Source organism: Vanellus vanellus (genome assembly GCF_965231255.1).
Source record: "Vanellus vanellus genome assembly, chromosome: 1".
Classification (NCBI taxonomy): Eukaryota; Metazoa; Chordata; class Aves; order Charadriiformes; family Charadriidae; genus Vanellus; species Vanellus vanellus.
This window is the reverse complement of record NC_138905.1, coordinates 15950032-15969200: the sequence shown is the minus strand read 5'-3', so window position 1 is coordinate 15969200 and position 19169 is coordinate 15950032. Positions and strand designations below refer to the sequence as shown.

At 38.2% G+C, this 19169-nt stretch overlaps 1 protein-coding gene across 1 annotated transcript in view; it reads right to left on the bottom strand.

Moving 5' to 3' along the window:
• Positions 1-2979: 2979 nt before the first annotated feature.
• PIK3CG (phosphatidylinositol-4,5-bisphosphate 3-kinase catalytic subunit gamma) overlaps positions 2980-19169 on the bottom strand; it is a 29317-nt gene continuing 13127 nt past the window's right edge. Inside the window, exons 5-10 of the mRNA XM_082484340.1 lie at positions 18654-18800; positions 17321-17411; positions 12824-12954; positions 12113-12224; positions 10021-10178; positions 2980-4024 (exon numbers count right to left, since the gene is read on the bottom strand). Of these exons, the coding sequence (XP_082340466.1) occupies positions 3743-4024; positions 10021-10178; positions 12113-12224; positions 12824-12954; positions 17321-17411; positions 18654-18800 (921 nt within the window). The 3' untranslated portion in view covers positions 2980-3742. The remainder of the gene's footprint in view (positions 4025-10020; positions 10179-12112; positions 12225-12823; positions 12955-17320; positions 17412-18653; positions 18801-19169) is intronic.

Sequence of the window (19169 nt, the reverse complement as noted above, 5' to 3'; positions counted from 1 at the left end):
TCAGATACTTCAGTGTTCCTGGGATACTCAAAGGGCCCACCAGACCCTGCAGACCGTTTGGTATCACAAATTTGAATTTTGATAATTTCTTATTTTCAAGATACTTTATACAAACTGAGTTAGAAAGTCATCAGCACAGTTTGTAATCTACATAATCCTTGGGACTACTCGTGCAGATTTGCAGAACACTGCGAGTAAACAGTAAAAAGGGTTTATAATGAAAACTACCCTAAAAGAGTTATAATTTCCATTGCTATTTTTCTCAAGTCAGTTGTTCATATCTGTATTTCTGTATCATTGGTCACATTTTAGAGGAAATTCTGCTAAATACGTGTTAAATAAGGCTAAATGTTCTGCTAATGATAGATTAAATACCTCTAACCAGTGCAACCAGTGTATTCAATGAAGATCTAAATATAATCACGCTGTACACCTTAGCTCCCTTTCAACTTCTCTTCCTATCCTGGAATATAATTGGGCTGGAGCCTCAGGGACACACTCATCGCTAACCAACATCTTGATGATCTTGTTGGAGCCGAAATATATGTCAAGTCACAATCGAATCTGAGGCACTGACTCTAAGAACAGATTCAGATCTCCACTGTTAGGTGCAGTTAGACTACCGAGAAAATATATATACATCTTAAAGAAAAAGCAGCCCTGAAAATTAATTAAAAAAAATAATTTTCAAAAATTTTCAAAAAATAATCTTAAGGTTAATGGGAGACAAGGATGATAACTGAGACTTACTCAGAAAACTTAGTAATTTTCTCTCTCCACGTGCTGTGTTAGAGTGTGTGAAAAACGTGGTTAGTGACGAATTTGCATTTCCTGTTTTATAGCCCTTATAAACCAGCTATTTTGAAGGGTCGGTGCCTTTGTGCACTGGAAGACATCGTGCCCAAACTCAGGAAACTGTGGTTCGGCTCCTTGCTCTGGCAGTGGCGGCTGTGCCAAAGCTCCAGCTTTCAGGGCCTTGGGTAGGTCGTCACCAGTGCAGAAAGCGATGGCCGTACTCTGCACTGTGCTCGTGCCCACCTCCTCACCCGCAAAGCAGTTCCACTCCACTGTGATGCTGGACTGCCTCAAACCACATCTCTGCGTTGCTGTTCCTGGCCAGAAAAGAAAGTCAGTTGTGGCTGGAGGTTTCCGGGGGCACAGGAAAGCCAACAGATAATCAGCTGTATGAACGCACAGCTATTTATAAATAAAGTGCTGGTGAGCTGCCTAATAGAGTGCTCTGTAGGTAAAAAGGAGATTTGGCAGCTACTTTTGATCTCCCAGAAGTCAGGCTGGCAAACGCCCAGCGCCCCACACAGAGAGGGGTGCTCAAAGGAAGATACGAGGCAGCGTAGCATTGCCCAGGCAGCTCAAACACAGGCTTCACGGGCAAGGAAAGCAATGGAAAAGTCTGCTAATTAGCTCAGCACAGAGGTATTTCAGACGTCTGTAACAAACATGGTAGACAATTCAATACAGCGCATTCTAAACTGCCGATAAAAATGACCAGTCTAAGTTTAGTGCAGGACTAAACCGCTTTCCTCTGGCTGCAGGTCTCTCGCAGACCTTTTTCTGCGAATGGAGGCGGGTCCAGGAGTGTCATTTCCCTTGAAGTTGTGATTAGGATTTATTTCCCCATGCTGGAGTTAAAGTTAGCAGTACATTTACTTATTTTTTAAAACTAGAAACTTGCTAAAATATTCAGATTTTTCTTTATAGAACAAGGCAGGAATGAATAAAATGCTCTTAGAAAGTGGTAGTAGTCTATTCACATTTTACAATTATCATAAGTCCTATTCTAATACTGTAGATTATTAAAATTTAAGATATCTGACATTGTGTGGAGTTATTAATATGAAAGTAAAACAAGTGACTTTGGGAACTTTGAATATGATTTCTTACTGAGGAGAAGTCTTTAAGGAACTGGATAAAAAAATATTTACGTGTATCTTAGGCTAAGCTGCTCATTCATGAATGATAACCAAATGAATAGAACATGTGAATTTATTTCAGATCTATAAAATACAAATCCAAAAATATAATTTTACAGACAATATTCACCATTTAGTTTACATTTTAGCATGGTCTTAAGCCTATCTTGCACAGAATAATAATGTAACAGAACAACAAAATATTCTATATTTTAACTTTTTAGATTTCCTTAACTACAGTCTATCATATACATAAAAAGTATTGTTGTGCACAGTAACCAAACAACTACATTTCAAGGACAGATTGGCTCTATCTCATAACTGAGATACCAATTACAGTACATTTATTGAAAATCTTTCAAGAATACACTCAGTAGTAACAGTGGTAGCAGTAGTTAAAATCTTAACAGTTCTATGAAATGATCAAAGTAAATGATAACAGAATTAAAAAATTCAGTTAATCATTTATATGTAATGTAAAACCCATGTAACACTACAATGAAAGAAGAAATTACACGGGCACAAGTGCAAAAAAGCAATATTGTAAGCCATCTTCTCTCTTTGGTAAAAATCAATTAGCAGGAAGTATACCATAATAATTCAAGTCAAAGACTAATTCATGCTATATATTTTTTTCCTTTCCTACCACAGGCAGACTTGATGATTTGCAGACATCCAAGAGTACAGAAGTTAATATTCAACTTAGCACTGCCCATTTTTTCCTCTTTTAAATTTAAATAATGAAATTAAAGATAAGGATTTTTTTTTTCTTTCATAAATAGCTTCTCAGTAGTATAGTCTCTTAAGGAATTTAAAAATAAATAGCAAAATATACACAATTTCAAAGATTACACTTAATTCCTTCTAGGTATATCCTGAAAATATATCACCAAAGAATAAATATCTTTGGGTTTCTCAAATATTTGGTAAAACATCAATTATTCTTACATAAGGAGTTTTCTCTGAGGAGTAAGGAAGTACCATTGCTTTTTCTACAAAGCTTTTACTGTACAGGTGGAATTTTAGTAACTTTACAGTACGAATATAATCTGATATATAGTATGGACGTTCCCCATTAAAAAGTACAGTAAAAAACTTTTCAAAATTAAATCTTCAGAATTTCAGGTTCAAACCTGAGGAACTTCCAGGTAACTGAAGTTCTCCTGGCGGGACAGTCAGGCTCAGTTGTGTATGTCAGGAGGCTGCAAGAAGAGGAAGGTAGTTGCCTCTAGCTGTAGAGTCAAATCTGTTTTCTACTGACAACATATTGAAAATGCAAAAAGGACAAAGCATTAAGGAAGGGACAAAGAGAAGGGTGTGGGTGAAGAACACTTGAGTGTACGCGATCCTGAGAAAGACGTGAATTGCCTACAGGGATTTCAGTATAACCATACATTTTAAATAGATTGTTCTGCTTTTTGAAGGGCTTGACCCTCACCAACAATTAAGGGAATGTCATAGGGGATTTCTATTTGCATTTTCAGGTTATCATCTTACTCAAGCTCCTCCTTCATATTTACCTGAAATTAAAAAACAAGAAAACAAGAAAAACGCAGGCCACATCAGTAAAGCAACTAGTTAAAAGAATCCAGCAACCTGAAGTGTCATTAGACATTAAAAACAAACCATAAATCTTAACTGCAGGAAGATCTTCTGGAGGGGCAGAGCAAAAGCCCTTGCCATTTTAGAAGATCCATTTAAGCTGCCAGCAAAGTAAAGGCAATTTTGACTGCTCATTTATTTGGAATGCATAAATAACATGTAGATTCACTAACCTCCTATTCACACCCACAGTTAATTTACATAAAATGTTAAGCAGAATGCTTTTCTACTCCTTGTTTGATTCCAAGCACAAGATGTAAAAACCAGTTAAATTGCACGGTCCAGCCCTTATCTCTGCAAACCTCTATCTGATCAAGAAAATGCTTTTTGGCATCTTCTTCACTTTTCCCTACTGTCAGTGCATCCCGGATGTATTCAATATCTTCTTTGCTGGTTAATTGGGGCATTCCAGTCATTAGCATCATGGAGAACAGGATAATCAGCAGGTTTGTGTGATGTCGAAGAGCTAAATAAGCCTTCACACATACGTCCTATAGGAGAGAAGAATTTTTTGTTCATTGATGAGGTGAACTGAGAGGGATGGTGTAGGAATTTAACAAGATTCTTATTAACCAACGCTATCACCCGAGTACATCAGAGAGAGGAGAACCAACAGAGCCGTTTAGCTGGGCAGAAACGTCAAACAAACTTCTGCATCCATCGCTCGGCATTCCTTCATTCATCACCCCACCTTGGGGCAACAAGTACTGTTTTGGTGCACAAACTAAAGGCTCTTTTTAATATTATAGTAACTACTAAAGCATAAAACCTTAGCTTCACCAAAACTTCAAATTAATTTCCCTGTCGTATAATCCCTTTCTGTGGCTGTTAAAAAAGCAATAATTCATTGTCTTCCTTTCCAATTGGTATGTTCCTATTTAACAACCACGGCTGGCAAGTGATACTGACTAGAGCAGCACCTCCACGGGACTGTTCTTCATTTTATATATATGTCTATTAACTTTGCAGAGGTGATGGCTTATTTAGTGGGGAAGATTTTTCGGGCTTGGTGTTCTGAGAATTTTTTCTAGCTGACAACTCTAGTTTTCAGCACACTGCTTTGCTGTATGACTTTTATGTTTATGCACTGTCATACTGGATTCCATAGATTTTTTTCTAGCTTTTTCACTTCCCTATGTAAGTAATTTGTGCTTAACAACATAACCTTTAGAAGAATGAAATTTCTGCAGCTTGGAAAAAACATGCAATGCTTTTTAAAAGAACATTTAATGCTAAGTGACTAATACATAAATTGAAATTATTATTTCTTATATTAAACTTATTACTCTTTTAATTTTAGAAATAACATTTTAAGGAAGACAATGCAATGAAGAAATCAATCATATATAGGAAAGTCAAACTGGGCTTGCAATACAGTAATGTAAAAGGATGAAAAACATTTGCAAGAAGGTTGTTGCTTTTAAAAGCAAAGCTGAAGAAATGCTATTTTTTACCCAATTAAATATTCAAATTAACCTTTCCACAAATGTATATGAATTTATTAAAGAATTATTAGGAAATCCAAATATTTTCATGTCAAGTTTCATGAAATCTCATCAGCCCTCTAGAACACCATTTATTTTTCACGAGGTCTATGGTTTTTTTCTTCCATAGAAAAAGTAATAAGTGCACAAATAATTTTAGCATCTATCACTGTTCACATCAGCAACACCAGGACAACCAACCAGGCAGGTTAGGAAGATACTACGGAAGCAACAAGGCCAAGTGCCAGGTCCTGCACTTGGGTCACAACAACCCCATGCAGTGCTACAGGCTTGGAGAAGAGTGGCTGCAAAGCTGCCCGGCGGAAAAGGACCTGGGAGTGTTGGTCAGCAGCCAGCTGAATATGAGCCAGCATCGTGCCCAGGTGGCCAAGAAGGCCAGTAGTATCCTGGCTTGTATCAGGAACAGTGTGGCCAGCAGGGCTAGAGAAGTGATTGTCCTCTTGTACTCAGCACTGGTGAGGCCCCACCTCGAATACTACAAGAAAGACTTTGAGGTGCTGGAGTGTGTCCAGAGAAGGGCAACAAAGCTGGTGAGGGGTCTGGAGAACAAGTCCTTTGAGGAGTGACTGAGGGAACTGGGGTTGTTTAGCCTGGAGAAAAGGAGGCTGAGGGGAGACCTTATCGCTCTCTACAACTACCTAAAAGGAAGTTGTAGAGAGGTGGGGGTCAGTCTCTTCTCCCAAGTAACAAATGATAGGACAAGAAGAAATGGCCTCAAGTTACACCAAGGGAGGTTTAGATTAGATATTAGGAAAAATTTCTTCACTGAAAGGGTTGTTAAGCATTGGAAGATGCTGCCCAGGGAAGTGGTGGAGTTGCCATACCTGAAGGGTAGATGGTGCTTTGGGACCTGGTTTAGTGGTGGTTTGGGCAGTGTTAGGTTAATGGTTGGACTCGATAATCTTAAAGGTCCCTTCCAACCTAGACGATTCTGTGATTCTATGATTCTATATGTTGAAGATCTGTCCGTAAGGGTTTCTTTTTTCCTATTGCCTGGGACCTTAAGTCTTTCACTCTGTTTCCAAAGAAATTCTGTCCTGAAATAACATCATACTTACGAACTCTAATGTTAGTTTAACTCTAGAGAAGCAGAAGACAAATTGCAATGGTAAAAGCCCAATTTACAACAGAAAACACCATTGTCTTATCACAGGGATTAGTTTCTCTCCATGACCGCAGGGGAAAAAATAAAAAAAGAAATTCTACTTATGTATTATCAACTTCAAACAGGGAAATCTTGTGACAAGAGGTAGTGTGTGTTTTGTTCCCCTTGAAAGAGATGAAAGCTCTTTATAGTTATATTAAAGAAGGTTTCACATTTCTCTATGGATGATGCATCTCACTACTGCAGGTGTCTGAGACAGAAAAACAATTATGCAGTCAAGAACCTGGCAACGCTGCATCTCAAAGGCAGTCCTTCCAGGAATTCAACAGATTTAAAAAAATCTGTAACTGCCTGTTACAGTTATTTATTCAGGCAGGAACTGAATGGAGTTTTGAATTAACATCTTCCAAGAAAACTAATTTTTACACTTCTGAGAGCAGCAGAGAGAACCAAAAATAACACATACGTATGTGTCAAGGATATGTAGATGTTTACCGTGGGATTAAGAAGAAAGCTGCTAACTAATTTAAAGCCATAGGCAAAATGAGAGGAGCTGAGGAGAAACCAAAGTCTCATTGTCCAACAGACAATAAAGAATAATTATTCTGAGAGCTTGAAACTGTCCTAAGTCTTCGTATCCTGAAGGTCAGGCATTTTTATAACATAAAGTGTTCCAAGTTCTGTTATATAGGCCATCCCTTCCCTGTATAGCATACTACAAATAAATGTTTTTCAATGATGAATTGTACAACCTTCTGCTTTCTGTCATCTTTTTTGACAATGAAATCCATGAGACTTTGTAAACAAATGGTACAGAACAATTTGATTAGTACCGAAAATACACATCTCTGTATTATCAAGTAAGCAGAGTAATGAAAAAATAATGAATTAAAAACATGAAATATAATGAATAAAATGCATTCAAAATTTAATGCAAAAACTCGCAAAGACAATTTTAGGCAAACTAGTAATAGGTAGGTGGACAAAGCTCAAAAGACTACCAAGATCTTAGATGAGGTTCTCCAAAGGGTTTCTACAAGTAAGAGGTTGAAAAGTTGCATGTACTTAGGAGTAAGAGAGTCGCACGGGTTTCAGCCAAAGGCTGGAAAGGAAATGGCACCACATATGACACTTAAGAGCAGGAGAAACCTGGACAGTACTATGGCAGCTGAAAATTCATAGATGAAACAGAAAAATACTTCTCTTCTCAGATGAAGTCATACTGCAATACAGGACAATTAGGACAAAAGACCATCAAATACTGCTTCCTACTAAGCATTTCTGTGTTATAATTAATAACCTCTGGCCTCTAAATTTCATTAAACCATCATAAGTAACGCAAACAAAAAGGGGAGCAAAATTTAGATTAAGAGCTAATAGGAATGAGCTCTATTGCTAGTTACAGAAAAGTTGCCAGGCCACTGACAGCTTTAAAAGTTCACTAATAATGAACTATACTCTATTGCAGTGAAATTTGGTCAAAATTATTTGGCTAATTAACCTCCTCTGACACCTGCAGTATGAGCTATGGCTAACACATATATATGGACTGTATCCAATAGGTGACAGAGAAATAAAATTTGAAAAAAAAGTAAATATTTTTAAATATTAAAAACACCAAAGCCTTAAAAAACAAAAGATTCCTCTAAAGTACAACCTATTTTAATGTAGTTGAAGTACAAATTAATGAGAGATGCTCTTAAAAATTAATGAAGGATAAATGCTGAGACTTTTCCATTAATACATGAATGAGTCAGCAGGCACACTGAATGAATCCCTCAATATTAAGAAACATGATGAAACAAGCCAGTTGAAAAGTGAAGCTATAATTTTGTTTATTTTTGTACACTGACCATATAATTAAAACATATGTTTTTTACAAAAAAAAAAAAGTGATGCAAATCTTGCTCTGTGTTACTATTTTACTTGTATGGAAGTATTTTAACTTTCTTTTTATTCATTTTTGAGACAGGAAAGCCTTTTAATGTACTACTAGAACAGCAGTTTATAAACAGTACCTAATGTAGCAGAACTGTATATGAACTTACATTTTTTCAGTCATTCTTGTCTGTATCTAAATCATCCCACTTAAAATGACCAGGTCACATATCATGGTCACAGTTCACAAAGGTAAAGGACGTTAATCACCCTTCAGCTGGTTAATGACACTAGCGGAAATGCCACTGGCACTATCACGGCATTCCTAAACCGTCTGCATGAGTGGGATGGTAGCAGTATTTAGAAATTCATACCGGAGTAACAAAATGTGTATTCAGTCAAACCCAGGACTGTATGAGGAACGCACGGCTTACTGAAGAGAGGCTAAGACCAAAATCACCTCCTATTGCTTTTGGTATTTGGGCTGCTGAAGTAAAGGTAAGACATTCTCTAAAAAGCTGGATGATCCATATATACAAACAAAACAGACTGTCTCACTGCAGACACTAACAGGTTGCTAGTCTTCCAATTCTCCATTAGCACACTTTCACATTTTCAACTATTTTCTGCTTCCAGAACAGAGGTCTTCAGGACATACCCTAGAGTGGTGTTGCAGCCCCACGCTTATGCATGGCTTACAACTGCGGCAACAGCATCTTTCCTCTATGCGGCACAGCTCCCAGGCTTCTCTATGGGCACGGGCTCAGCATTCCCCTTCCAGAGCAAAACCCACCCTGCTTTTAAATCTTTTGAGCTACAAGCCCCCTTCAAAACATCTGCATTGCGATAAAGCTAGTCTTTGTGCAAAACAAAGGTTCAAAAATTGCACCTGGTTCTGTAGTTATTTTCAGAAGTCTGGGCTCAAGGATGACAACTGCCTTGTTATTTGCTGCACAATCATGTGTATGTTCCAAGGGACATATTCACTATCCAACAATAAAACCTTAATTAGGTACTCAGGTTAGAAAACCATCTCCTTACCAGGACAGAGAGTGTGGTTCAATGATGTGAACAATGATGTGGTTCATCCACAGGGAATCCAGACCATCTAAGTTAGGCTTTTGCTTTGACTCACACTCTGGAGGAGAATTCTGATATTATAGGGAACCCACTTTCTAAATCAGGCACTTATTTAAGACCCCTTAAGATGAGCACAGGAATAACACACCAGATATCCATTTACTTCTACTAAGCCATGCTCTCGGCCATTTCATTAAACGTACTAAACAGCATTTTGCTTTGCTACCTCATCGCCAAGGTCCTACACAAACTTGAAAAAACACAAGTGTTTTGCTACCTCATCGCCAAGGTCCTACACAAACTTGAAAAAACACAAGTGTTTCGGAGGGGCTCAATTTCAGATAGAAGCTGCAATAGAATAGATTTTTAACACCACTGTTTTCTTTCAGAGCATTAAGTCCACCCACTTCACAAACGCAGAACCTGACATAGCTTAGGGTCACTGCAGATTTCCATTCAAATGCAGTAGCCTGAGCCCTGGAACACAAGGGCAGAATCAGCAGAGAATAACACTGGCAAAGCCAGCTGAGGAATGCCTCGGACCTGCTTGTACTACACAGAAGGCTCTGCTTAGTGCTGAGTCTCCTCTAACTGCACAAATACTGAAGCTCTCTACAAAGTCTTTTCGATCAAGATAAGAAACAAAGGAAGGACTGCCTATCTGGTCTGCTGCTAACTGAAGTGTTTCAATATGGCTTTGTGGATGTTTAAATTCTAGTTCCCATAATCCTACAGAAAATTTTTGCTCTTAGTTGGGCCTATTTTAGGCCTAATTATCCCAGAATTGTATTACGATTCAGTAAATTTTATTAACATAATACCCAGGAGCCCAGACCTTTGAAAACTAGGGACCTAATGTTCATTTCAGAGGGTTAAAAACATTGCTTAATTGATTTGCAGCTAGACAGTCACTCTTTACCTGAAATTTCTGGAAATGGAGACTTGTCTTCTTTCCGGAAGTCCCCATGACAAACAGAAAATCTGGAGTCAGCACAAAAGGAACTCTTTCCTTATTAATTCCAAGGAAGCTTTTATAATTTCCAAGAATATGGCCAAAATCAATATGGAAAAGATTACCTTCATAAAGAGAAGCAGAAGTCACAGTTAGGCTCAAATACAATAAACAGCCAAGAACACTTACTTGTATTCACAATAATTCAAAAAACTTTTTTTGGGGGGTATATATGATCACTCTTTAGTTGAGCAGAAAAGACTATTTTCTTTCTTTTTTTTTTTTTTTAAATCTATAATTCTGTCCTCTTGGCAAAGTTACTTTTTATTTATCTTTGGCAGTTAAAAACCTGGCAGAACGGCTGTATTTTCTAAACATACACTCACAGCTTTTCAAAAATCAAGGAAGAAAAGCTTGTGTCTCAGATCCATAACAATCAGCTCCCAGCACATCACTACAAGGAAACAGCTTGTGGATTATGTTTCAAATACTGATAGGATTTTGGTGCTATCCAGCTCCTTGGCTAATGTCACTCACTAGAACATGCTTCTTCCTCACAGACCTACATTACCAATTTCTAAACCACCCTGTACTGTGCAGAATAAGTTTGCGTTGTCACCCTTTGGTTAACTTTGAGATTGTACTAGGGTATCAGGTCCCAGGAAAGCGGTGAAAAACTCCCCTTTTAAGGATTGCTACACCCCCAGGACTGGAGTGCGCTGCTGCTCTTCAGATTACTTTATTACTTTCACTGGCAGACACGATGTAAGGTTAAAAGAGTATGGTTACTTAAAAACATAGATTTGTAATAGTGGTACATGTATACGAAAAGATAAAATGTCAAATGATGTAAGACAATACTTAACAGTGATTCTTAGGTGGAACATCCTTAGATGTTCCAGCATTTCAGCCAGTTTCCGAGTCCTCCCAATCTACCCCAAATCTGACACTCCATGCAGACCTCTCAGACTGACATCCTTCTGGCTTCTGTTGTCAAGACAGCTCCCATCTTGACAATCTGCTCCTGACCAAACAGAATAGTCTTCCTTTCCATGTCTCCCTTTCTACTGGCCTGTCCCTCATTTTATGCCAATGGGCACTAACATTGCATTTACAGTATATATAATGTTGAAATTAAAGTATTTCTTTGTCTTCTTTTCCTCAAGGACTTCTGGCGAACTTTGTTGTTGTAGTCTTCAATTAGCTCATTTCTGCCTTCAAGGCTACTTGTCTCTAGCCTTCAACTGGTAAAACTTTAACTATAATGTGATTAATATTAAATATACAGCCTTCTAACTAAGCCCCAAAGTATTTCCTGTCTCTTAGCATTATGTAAAGACTAATTATGAAGCAAGAGGATCATGAAACTGGAAGTGAATTTCCTAGACCAAATAAAACTCCTCCATATGTACCGCTCGTTCTGGGGTCCTGTCTGGGGCTTCCATAGGTTAGGGATGAACCAATATGCAGCTACAGAAATAATTCCCAAAGTTTGTAATACAAAAAATTGTGGTTCTTTCAGGAGGATTGAAATCATCCCACGGACTTCAGTAACAAAACCAACACACTCCATGTACACTTATTTTCTAGGATTTTCTACAAAGGTAAATAAAGGAATTAAGTTCCTCAGAACTGAAAATAGTCCAGTAACATCTGAATTCTGACACAGATACAGTTCCACTGCACCCTATCAAAACCACATCCACACTCTGGGCAGGTGAACAGCTGTCTGCTTTTTGAAGTTTTTTGGCTTTTAGATTTTAGATCTAGACACTAAAAAAAAGTCAGTTTTACATTCCTCCTGACTTAGTTTGTAACAAACTTGTCCTTGGAAAAGAATGGCATTATTAATGATAAATATCTAGAGCCTACATGAAGGCCAAAGGGGGTAACAATACATTTCAATGTCACAGGAGGACCTGAACTTGTAAGCAATGCTGACGGAACTGGATTGTGTCTCTTCAGTCATTGTTAAATGCATTATTTATTAAAATAAAAGACAAACCTAGTGAAGTATAGACAGTCCCCACTTCTATGAAATTCTCAAAAAATAACTCACCTGTTTCTGTAATCATAATGTTGTCATTGTGCCTATCTCCGATTCCAAGTACAAAGGTTGCCACACAGTATCCAGCACAAGAATAAACAAATCTTTCCACAGCTTCCTGAAACTAGAAATAAATCTTGGAGATGTTAAATGCTTCAATGCTAGAAACCAAATTCAGTCATTCTCAAAGTCATATGCCTTTCTGTCGACATGTATCTATGAACAGTTAAACTGTCTTATAAAATACAACATTGCACAACAGAGATTAATATCACAGCCCTGCACTGCACTTGCGGTACTGTTCTATCCTTTAGCAGAAATAAAAGAAGCTTATAGTTGCTCATGCTTTCTGAGAAAAAAAGCTGTCAGAAAGCTGTAGTAGGTCAGTGGACCTATCTAAGCAAAGGAGTTGTGAGCACCCAAACCCATATTTAAATCCTCTAAAACCACACCGCCTTTCAGTGTTCTTAGATATCGTTTCAATTTGTTCCTCCTGTATCACTTCTAAATACCACTGACAAAGGAGTAATTTCTGAAGCATCTTGTTTCTCAGGAGCTCGGCTGCCAGCTGGATGCTAAAGGCTCTCTCACAGACACCCGTGGCTGAAAATGAATGGATTTTTCAAACTTATGTAGGTAACACAAACACAACCCTAAAGGGTCTGTGCTCCTGAATTAGTTGGGTATATTTGAAAATCCTACTTAAAAATTCAAAGAACTCACCTTCTCTTCAATCATGCACCTTTCCTTGAGCCACTGGTTTAGTATTTCATCTTTAAATGCACCAGTGTTGCCAACCGTACTCTGTTGAATTTTGGCAATTGTTGTAGCATCTTTCACAATTTCAATCATTCCTACAGAAAACAAGGAAGAAGTCAGAAGAAGCTATTAGAAGATATTAAAAATATGCAAAATTAAATTTAAAACTTTGGTTTTTAAATCAACTGCAGAACTTCATAGGTTGTGAGCAGAAATTTATTTTACAAGCAACAGTGGATCTTGTTCATTCCCAGATTAAAACATCCTAAATTACTCCATGAAAATGTAAAACCTTTTAAAATTGAAAGAATCACATGATGAGTGGGGACTCTCTGCATAAGGCTTTTCTCAAGAAAAACTACCTCCTGTCCTGCACAGAAAGGTTCAGAAATACCAGTACACAGTGAGGTACAGCACTGGGCTTGCTGGTGGAAAGCCCTGGCTGTTGAGGCCCAGAAGTCTGAATAGATCCTTGCAAAGGCAAATCAGCACATCACAGCAATACGGTGCAGAAACTGGGACTTGTACTGTTCATACTAATACGTGTGCAATGAAGGGAAAGCTAGAGAGAAAAGCAGAACCAGAGGCTGCAACACAACTCTGCGCTGTAGCCAAGACAAATGCAGTCTGCCCTCACACTGGGCATGTCTGTATAGGGGACTGTCAGATGTTAGTTGAACTTATTGGATAACTGGAAATATTATATTTTCTTCTTCTGGTTCAAGTTCAACAGTGTCTTCTAGGTAAAAGCCTGGCTTCAGCTCCAGCTCAAAGATAAGCAAGCAAACAAAAAAATCCGTTTCGCCCAAAAGTGATTCAAAGCAGTTTCTGATTCATTTTCAGTTTGACTCTTTCTCTGAAACGGATTAATTTCTCTCTATTCACAGTCCTACCCTTTTGCAATTACTGAATTATGTGCAAATTTTTCAGTAACAGAGTAACAATGCAGTAATCTCTTCCTGCCCCTGCCTTCCACGGCTGAATTCATGGCTGAATATTCCCTGGAAGTATTTCTTCTCTCTTGACATTGGCTTGGATTTGTTTGTAATAAAACTATTATGGAAATATGACCTCCAAAACCCACTGCCAACACCACCAAATTAAAAAGCTCTGCATTTTGGTCTGTGCTTGTCAAGCTGTTGTTTTCCTCCTGGGAGTGAGCTCCAGATCACATTCCAGCTGTTGAAAAGGCTTCCTCTGCCTGTGCTCACTAATCTCCCTCTACTGGCCAACATCTCCTTGATTCCAGGGGAGCAGAGCTGTTGCAGGAGGCATTTTCTGCTTCCCCTTGCATTTAAAACTTCTCCCAGCATAGCTATGTTGATTAGCAGTGTAAAAAGTCCCAGAGTTTAAAGTAACTGCTAATGAAAACCCTTTACTGATCTTTCTCCACTGCGTTGCCAAAAGACTGATATAAAACCTACACAGAACGTCATGCAGCTTATTCTGCTGCAGTAAATACTTTAAAGGTATCGTGGTAAAAAAAGTTACTTGATGGAATAATACAGGTCTACTGGCAAATCCTTCTAAATACAGACATGCCTCTCGGTAGGTATGGTTAGGCCTACAGAGGGCTTCTGTTGTGGTTTAACCCCAGCCAGCAACTAGAACCACGCAGCCACACACTCACCCCCCTTGCCTCCCCAGAAGGGTGGGGAGAAGAGGGGGGGGGAAAAAAAGGAGAAGAAAAGGAGGGAAAAAAACAACTAATGAGCTGAGATAAAGAATGTTTATTGGAAACAATAACAGAAAAGGAAAAATAACAATAATAATGACAATAATAATGACAGGGTCACTCTCACTGCCCAGTGAACTATGCCCTAGCAGTGATCATAGATCGCCGCCGCCCAGCTAACCCCCATTTATATACCAAGCATGATGTCTATGGTATGGAATATTTCATTGGCCATTCCATTGTTCTGTCTACGATTCTATGGGAAACTGAAAAAAGTCCCTGAATAGTGTAAACATCACTTAGCAACAACTAAAAACAATAGGTATTATTGACATTCCTTTCACAGCAATCGCTAGAAAGAAAATTAACTCTCTCCCAGCTGAAATCAGGACAGCTTCAGTAACTGGCATAGAGGATCTCAGCTGGGCTGTGTTCAACTGGGAGGAAGTACAGCAGTAAATGCACTGTGCTGTGTGTTTCTGGGCATCTGTGGTACTAAAGCAGGTGACTCTTATATTAAGTGCCAGCTTGAACTTCTTAAATTTGGCAGTGATGCAGCATAGTAAGTAGTGATAATTGCCTCGCAGAGCTGGGAACATATGGCCATGTCAAAGGGAGAGAGAACAGGGTATGATCTTTTACCAGGCATACGTGGAAGAGAAAATTCTTCCTACAGAGGTCTACTTGGCATCAGCAGTGGAGAGGACGGACATTTCCAAAACTGCAAACTGCATTGACTGCAGATGTCTTCAACAGACAGAAAGCTCTACACTGGAGGAGATGCCAGCCCCAGATGTAAGACACCTGGCTGTTATCCTGGGCTCGGTGTAGAATGGGGTACTGTCCTTGTGTCAATGCACAGAAAAAGCCCCAAATTACATGGAAATATTAGGAGGAAGGGAAAAAGAAGCTTGGAAGAAGACAACATTATGAATATTGTGAAAGAACATTTGCATGCCACTACACTTTGGTTTTGTTCCAGACAAGCATAAGCTCTGCATCAAAGTGTCCCACACTGGGTATTACTAATTTAGGCTGTAGGTACTCTCAGCAAACTGAACAGGAGTCTTTATGTGATTAACCATGCCCCTACTGTGGTGCTGAAAGGATGCTACATTTTTACATCTCCCCTACACATATGGGAAAATAAACAATTATTTCCTTGAGATAAAAGAATGGGAAGTCAATTAAGAATGAAAATGAAAGAATAATGAAGTCAGTAACTCGAATATGAGAATGCTAGGATCAGTGGCAGAATTCCTCCACCTTCCTCCATTATTTCAATACATTGTCTTAAAATGATTTTAAACAAAATTTAATTGATCCTAAAAATCTCTCTAAGAAATTAGGTTTGTTATAACATACCTAAAGGAGAGGAGAAAACCAAACCCTTATTATATTTACAGTTAGTATTTTGACATATAATGTTCTATTTCCTTTGCTATTAGAATTCTATCAATACAATTTATTGAATTTTAAAACACCTCTATTAGGAAAAAAAGAAACTCTTTTGCATCACACTACCAAGTATTTTATCAGTGAGTTTGGGTTTTCTGCATTGCTAAGACATCTTGAAGCCAAAAGAAACGAGGATAAAAATTTTATGTAGCAATGTATTTTAGAGAGGAAGTACATTACAGATATATATTAAAAAGAGTTCTTAATTTTACTGGGACTCAGTTCATTATTCTTCGACCCATAAAGCAAAATATATTGCTGAAAAAGAAAAGAACTAAAAAGCTGGAGATTATGGGACACACACAGCAATATTTATATTACCATTATTTTATCAATCCATGTAGTCACTATCATACTGCCAGGTACACCGACGACAGGAATTAACAAACTTGCTCATTTTTTACATGTTCAAGCCTAAAGTAAACGGCAGAGCTGTACTGCTAATCTCTCTCATTGAAGCACTGTTTATACCAGCCAAAGCATTTCTTTCAGCACAATAGCTTTATTTGGGCATAGCCAATTTTTCTACACTGAGGAGGCTTTCCTCCCACCAATCGTTCAAGAAGTGCTCAGCAAAATTGACCCTACAAGTCAATTCTGTATTATCTGGATACTAGGAAACTGTGCAATGTGGATGTGCTAGGGTACATAATATATGCAAATCCGACCACAAAGAGTCAGTTTGGAGCCATCAGGATGTATAAATTATCCATCAGTTTGGTATTTCTGGATGTAATTGGACTCTTTCAGAGCTAATCAGGTTGCTCTACACATCATCACACAGTTCTCCAGAAGCTTTGTAAGCAACTACTAGATTTCTCCCCCCATGAATTCTGGAAAACAGATCATCTGCGCTGCAGGAACCAATGCTCACTAAGAAATATTGCCTGAGCATCCTGTTGAGTAATGCTGTTGCTTGTATGTAGTATAGAGTATGAAGCTGTAGGTCAGGAAAAAAACACGTGATCTGCTATTTTAACTCTTTTCTCTATTTTATTTTTATCAACACATTAAAACACATCTTGAATAAGTCACTTTCACCACTTTTTCATACCAAATATTGTTATTAAAGAGAAACTTGCAGCAGGATCCAAACAGTTGGACTTGCACAGAAATCAAGTCAGTTAAGCCAGTGCAGCAGTTGAAGGACACCCATCAGAAGGGCAGAAACCATTGCTAAGGTGCAACTGAAGGCTGATCACAGAAAGTGTGCTTTTTATCTGCTGTTTATCTCAGGACCACAATGCATACTAGAATAGTTCTTCTATACGCAACTTCTGTAACTATGGTATTTTGAATTTCTAATCACAGTACGTGTGATCACATACCTATTTTGTTCCCTGTAGAAATACAACCATACGGTAACAAACAGAGGTCCAAGGACTCTGCTTCCCAAATGGATTCCATAATTCGAAGAATCTAGTAAAAACAAACGCATTCTCTAAGTTATTTCAAATTATTTGGACATTACTTATTAGTCACACAAATAACACTACCCAGACTTCTGAGATGGCGCTAAACTTACTTGTCTATTTTACAGATTAAGAGATACACACAGAAAGCGTGCAGCCATTCAAGATTATCAGTTACAGAACTAGGGTTTCTATTTCCTCATCTGTCCTGTGCCCATGCAATCTCTACTGTTTTATAAAGCATTAATAAATATACTGTATGATTTCTACATGAGCCGAGATTGAATACATTAGCAAGTATGTCCATTTTTTCCCATTGCTAACAAACCAGTTTGTTGGAACAATCACTGAAATATTACTAGAGCAATGCTACCTACCGATTTTTTTTTTCATTTGTAACTTCACCATTGCATAAATAATGATAAAAATGCTTCATAAGTGAAACAGGCCATCTTGCACTAAGTAAGATTCCTTCTCTAGAACACCAAAATGTGAAGGATGTATGGCACATGGCAGGAGAAAACATGGTAACATTATGTACTGGGTCTGGCTGGGATGAAGTTAATTTTCTTCAGAGCAGCTGGTACAATGCTGTGGTTTAGGCTAGTGACCAAAGCAACGCTGGTAACTCACTGATGTTCCAGCTATTGCAGAACAGTGTTTGCAGAGTGTTAAGGCTGCCTCTGTTTCTCACTCTGTCCCGCTGCGAATAGATTGGGGTGCACAAAAGGTTGGGAGGGGCACAACTAGCCATATGACCTGAACCAAACAAAGAAATATTCCATGCTGAATAACATCCTGCTCAGCAATAAAGCTGAGAGAAAGGGGGTTAGGTAGGAAAACCATCTTTTGCACGGGAACTGGCTGGGCATTGGTGTACCCAGAGGATGTGGTGGGTGACTGCCTTTGCATCACTTGTTTTGTTTTCTTTCTCTCTTCTTCCACTTCTCCTTTGCTTATTAAACAATTTTTATGTTGACCCACAAGTTCTTTTGCTTTCACTCTTCCTTTCCTCTTTCCCCATCTCAGCAGGATTAACCCACAGCACAGTAACATGAAAAACTGCAGTACAAAAGAGACGATCCATTTTTGATGTCAGCCTTGACATACACAGTTTAAAAAACAAAAGACAACTTCGTATTTCATATGGGCAGTAAAGATAAGGTATACACACTTCTGAAAAGTAAAATGATTTTAAAATATTTTAAAATAACCACATTGTTCGTTTAATACATTTTAGCTATCATACCTGTAAAATAAGCATGTCCTGACGGAGGTCATCTCCATGTTTGAAGATTATGCCTATAGTTTCATTTGATAGAGCTGTTGGATCTGCACATTTAAACTCAAGCCAGAGGGGCTTCTTCTTAGATGCCATTACTTTACATTTTTCTATCTGTGAGAAACACATTATACTTCAACATCATGACAACTAACCTTTTTACACATCAGCTACAGAGTAGTTCACCAACTTCCAATCAGTTATACCACAAGAAACACATCGAAAGCACATGTAAGGAACGGTATTCAATTGCCACATAAAGCCCCACTGAACCTGCACTACTTTTAACACTGTCCATGATACAGGTAAAAGCATGCCTTGACTCTCTGAAACTGGATTTAACTTGTAAATCTGCTTCAGTCACCTTTGTGACTTCTAGCAACTTCAGCTATTCCAGATTGCTTGATTCAATTCCCTTAGCAAATTATTCAAATTCACGGGAAAAATAGCATTTGTGAAACTAATTTTAACCTAATCATTCAT